Genomic DNA, 5018 nt, shown 5'->3' on the forward strand with positions numbered 1-5018 from the left:
CCGGTGTGACTTCCTCCAGCAGGGTCTGCTGCCCTGGGACTGACTGTCATGGGCTGGGGAGAGGCAGATTCCTCCCATGTGAGGTCAGCAGCAGAGCACAGGGTATGGGTGTCTATGAGAAGGTGCTTGCTTAGTTCTCCATAAGGGAGGGGGAGGGCAGGGCGGGTGGAGAGGGCTCTCCCTGCCCCGGAAAATGGCACAGTCCCCGTTCTAGGGGGAGGCGGTGTGAGGCCCCAGGCGGCTTCAGGGAACAGAAAGGGCACGACCTGAGGGATTTATTCCAGAGGCAGGGGTCCTCCATTTGTCTCTCCAGACTAAGCCCCAGAAGCAAGGCAAAATTAGGACTGTGAATAGATCTATTTGGGGCTGGCTGGAGCTGCCTATCAGGAAAACCACAAGGAATCAGGATGCTTCTCAAAATTATCCCCAGAAATGAGTATTTGTCTTCATATCATTCTAATATTTCTTTTTGATTAGATTGTAAAGAAGAGAGTTTAAATAAATGATATCCATAAAATAAGCTATTAACCAATCATTAAAAAGACAGGCAAGTTACAATTCGATTTTGTTTATATACACACACGTACACACACATGACGCTAATGTTCAATAGTACGTATCTCCAGGTGGTGAAATCCACCATTCACTCATTCCTTCTATATTTATAGGGCTCCTTTTGGAGGCAGTTGTTATGTTAGATTCTGGGGACGTGGTAGAAAACGTACCAGGTGAGACCCCTGCCTATTCAACTTATTTCCCAGTGGGAGAGAGAGAAAAAAAACAAGTGAACCAATGCAAATAAAAGGGCCCTTGAGTGCTATTAGTGAAATGAAGTGACCCAGAGGATAATCCTCTACGTGTGGTAGTCAGGGAACGCTCTTTGTCAGGCCCCAACGTTTAAGCTGAAGCTGAGAGAGATACAAAAAGCCAAGGACCCTGGGAGATGCCTGCTGGTGAAGGGAGAGCAAGTGCCAGGCCCCAAGGTGGGGAGCACTGGACTTGTCCTGGGAACTTAAGACCCTCAGGGATCGTCTTTGAAAACATGGCAGTGAGTTTGGATTTTATTCCAGACATGCTGAGTCACCATTGGCATTGGGGGGTGTGGGGGGAGTGGACACAAGCTCCAATCCCCACTCTGAAAGAGTGCTTAAGCTACTTTTAGGGAATGGTTTGGAGAAAGCAAGGGATGATTTGTTTGTGATCCTTATAGCTTCAAGCATCTCCAAAAACGTTATAGAAAGTCTTTGTTTTATCATCATAAAAAGCATACTTATTATTTCATATATTGCATATTTAATGCCTGTTTTCTTGCCCAGAGTGGTCCATGCCTTTATGAGCGTGGCATTCTTGGGAACTTCTGTAACTGCAGCCATGAGCACGGGGTCTGGGCAGCCCCTTGTACACAGTAGGAGACCCCTATAAGCCTTCTACTTGACCCTTCTGGCCAAAGTTTGACCCCCTCAGGACAGGGCTTATTTCCACACAGGATGGAGTTACAAGTATATCCTAAGAGCAGATGGGCTGTGGGCTAGTGACCAAGAGAACGCCGACAACCCCATCCCTTCATGAGAAATGATTCTTCCCACTTTACACCACATACCCTGGCCTGGACATCCCAGACAGACACATAACTTTCCATTCTGTGCCCTTGGAAATAAATCTCTCAGCCTAATAATGAACATAAACCCATTTTACAGGTGGAGGAATTGAGATTCAGAGAAGCTTGGCTGAGGTCACAAAACAATAGGAAAAGGGGACCAGGTTCCTTAGATGGCTCCGTCACCTCCCTGTGCCCAGGCCACCTGACTATCAGGAGTGACTGCCCCCAGAGCCCTCTGGCCAGGCAGGAGCCATGTGTCTGTGAAAAGGGGCCCTGGGGGGTTTCCTGCTTAAGGTGCCTGTGATGAGTCAGGAAGGGGATGAAGGAAATTGACCAACTTGAGTGGTGAAACCAGTCCATCTCCTTCATCTTGGGAAGGAAGCCAGACTGGAGAACGGTATAAAGGGTGCCCTGGCCCCTGCTCAGCTCAGCACTCCACTAGAAGCCTCTCCAGCCGTCTACCGTGAGTCTGGTGAGTGTTAGCTGGCTTACCCAGGGATGGGGCTGGGGGCCTCCAACAGGCCGGAACCTGGCTGGGGGTGGCCAGCCCAGGGGGGTGCAGGCATCACTTACAGGCTGGACTACCTGTCCTTCTAGAAGGGCTCAGGTCACTGTACTGAGGGATAAGTGCCATGGCATGGAAACACAACACATTGCAATCCCCTCCTGTCCTATCTTTTCTTCGGAAAAGAATCCCAGGAAATCCCAATCCCCTCCTGTCTTATCGTTTTTTGGAATTTGCATGTGTGTGTGTGTCCCCACATACGCTTGTGTGTGTGTCTGTGCACGCTTGTGTGTGTGTGTGTGTGAGAGAGAGAGGTAAGATGGGGATGCAGGGGGAATAGAGCCAATTTCTTTCTTAAAATTGTTTGATTTGAGCTGGCTGTGAGTTTGCCGTCTTTATAGGGGCGGAGGTTCAGTGAAATGCTTGTAACTCTTGGCTGTGCTGCAAAAGGGAGAACCACAGAATAGGGAAAACTTTCTATTTGGAGAAACCCAGGCAGAGTAGGGGTGGGAAAACCCAACTTAGAGGTACAAGACTTGAAAGAACCAGCTCCAACTCTCAGCAAGCTTCCAGCCCCTCCCACCACCTATGCCCCTCAAGCACTGGGACTGCAGCTAAAGCTCAGAAGGTTGTGAGGGAAAGAAGCTCTGGGGTTGAATGGGCCAATTTGCTAATTTTACAGGAGAAATCTGAGGCCCAGAGGGACTAAGTGACTTACCCAGAAGTACACAGTATTGCATTGGGAAATTTAAGCTGAAAATATGTCATCTGACTCCAGTCCAGGGCTCACGCCGTGACCTCTCAGATCCTTGGCATGGGCCATTGACCTTCCAGAACTCTGGAGTCCTCCAGGAGACCCTTCCTTTCCTAGGACCTCATTTCTTCTTTTCATAATCCCAGAATCCATCTCTTCTTTTTGGTCAGTGGAAATCAGTAATAAGGGCAGAGGCAAGGATTAGGCAAGGGCAGGAGGTGATGGCACCCAGCCCACCTTGCAGAGCAGCTCTGAAGACAGACTTCTTTGCTGGCTCTTGTGGGGAACAAGAGGCTCCCTGGAGAGCCTTTCCCTGCCCCTCCCCATGCCTACCCTTCACTCTGGAGAATGACAGCCTGGAGTGGGTGGGAGAGTGTCCACCCAAAGGGGAGAGGGTGATGCTGAGAAACCAGGCACTGCTACAGATTTCCAGGGATTCACCTACTTCCTCTGCCTTCGAGTCACCTCTCTGACTCTTCCTGTTTTCCAGGTTGACCTAAAGCAGCTTCCAAGATGTCCCAGCAGCACATTCTGCCAGTGACCCTGCCCCCTGCTCTCAGTCAGGAGCCCCTCAAGCCTGTTTCTCCTCCCACTGATATCCAGCAGGAGCAAGTGAAGCAGCCAACTCCACTGCCTGCCCCGTGCCAGGTGGCCTCCGAGCTCCCAGGGGAGGTTCCCTTGGAGAATGGGGAGAAACATACACCTCTTGTGAAGGGGGTGCCCGAGCAAGAGTGTGAGCCGCAGCAGCAGGAACAGCATCTGGAAGAGCAGCAGCAGCAAGAGTCACAGGAGCAGAAACTGCACCTTGGACAGCCACAGCAGCAGGAGTCACAGGAGCAGAAGCTGCCCCTGGGACAGCACGTGGAACAGCAGCAGCAGCAGGAGGAGCCACAGGAGCAGGAAGCACAGAAGCAGCAACAGGAACAACACGAGGAACATCACAAAGTGGAAAACCTGGACCTGCAGCTGGAGCAGGAGAAAGCACAAAGGGAGAAGCAGCTCCAAGAACAGCTGGAACAGGAGAAGAAGCTCTTGGACCAACAACTGGATCAAGAGCTAGCAAAGAGAGGTGGGCAACAGGAGAAGAAGGAAGAGCAGCTGCTGGAGCACCTGGAGAAGAAGGAAGAGCAGCTGCTGGAGCACCTGCAGAAGAAAGAAGAGCAGCTGCTGGAGCACCTGGAGAAGAAGGAAGGGTCTGCAGAGCAGCAGGAGGGGCAGCCGGAGCAGCCTGCATTTGTCCCAGCTCCCGGCCAGGTTCAAGAAACCCAGCCAGTTCAGCCACTGAAGGGAGAGGTCTTGCTCCCTGCAAAACAGCAGCAGCAGTAGAAGCAGTAGGTGCAGCGGGCCCCCAAACATAAGTAACCACTCCCAGTGTCCCAGAGGCCATCCCACACAAGAGAAGAGAGAACCAGTGGCCTCGCTTACCTCAGGTCCCCAGCTTGGGTGGCCCACCTCATCTGTGAACCTGCCGGACCCTGTCCTTCTGCATATCCCTTTGACGGGGTGGAGGGGAAGGGGAAGTTATTGCCCAGCACCCACCCTTAATGATCCCAATCCCAACCTCAGGCGGCCAGAGCCTCTGCCTGAGGAGACAGTTTCTACAGCAACTCTGACTTCATCCCCAGTATTATAGCTGAATCTGTGAGCATGTACAATAATACAGAATAAATCCTGGAAGTCCTGGGATCCTGCTTTCTCTTTGGCTTATTCTCCACTGTCTCTCACCATATAAAAACCTGCATGACACTTAATGGTTGCAGTGATTCTCTTGGCCAATTCCCAAAGGAGGACAGACATCTTGACCCCTCTTTAATTCTGCTCCCAGAACCACTCAATACATTCAACAGCTTCTTAAAAGGAAACCAAACCAACACCAAACCAAAACAAAAAACAACTTCGCTCACACACCTGAAAGCAACACATGGCATACATGAAGAGGGGGTATGTTATTCTGGTTGGGGGAAGAGGATCTATTCTTTTCAGTCCGTCACTGCCTTACACTATACACACGGAGCCCAATCCTGGTTCATGGGTAAGGGAATGCGGATGGAGAGGGGCTTCATCTGGGTTCTGGTCCCTTCCTGAGTTTTCTCTCTGTAGAATGTCCTCTTGGTTTCCAAGAGTATTATGGACTGCCTACTTGGTTGAGGAAGACTTTA

The 5018-nt window shown here is 50.8% G+C and overlaps 1 protein-coding gene across 1 annotated transcript; it reads left to right on the plus strand.

The window, feature by feature from the left end:
- The first annotated feature begins 1949 nt into the window (after positions 1–1949).
- Positions 1950–4545, plus strand: IVL (involucrin). The gene is made up of 2 exons (XM_014865003.3): positions 1950–2072; positions 3350–4545. Exon 2 carries the CDS (start codon positions 3373–3375, stop codon positions 4183–4185), a length of 813 nt encoding a protein of 270 aa, XP_014720489.3. The 5' UTR covers positions 1950–2072; positions 3350–3372; the 3' UTR covers positions 4186–4545.
- Positions 4546–5018: the final 473 nt, after the last annotated feature.

This window comes from Equus asinus, chromosome 25 (assembly GCF_041296235.1).
Source record: "Equus asinus isolate D_3611 breed Donkey chromosome 25, EquAss-T2T_v2, whole genome shotgun sequence".
Taxonomy (NCBI): Eukaryota; Metazoa; Chordata; class Mammalia; order Perissodactyla; family Equidae; genus Equus; species Equus asinus.

Coding starts and splice junctions, on each gene's coding strand:
- IVL (XM_014865003.3), top strand. CDS start 3,373: ATGTCCCAGCAGCACATTCTGCCAGTGACCCTGCCCCCTGCTCTCAGT.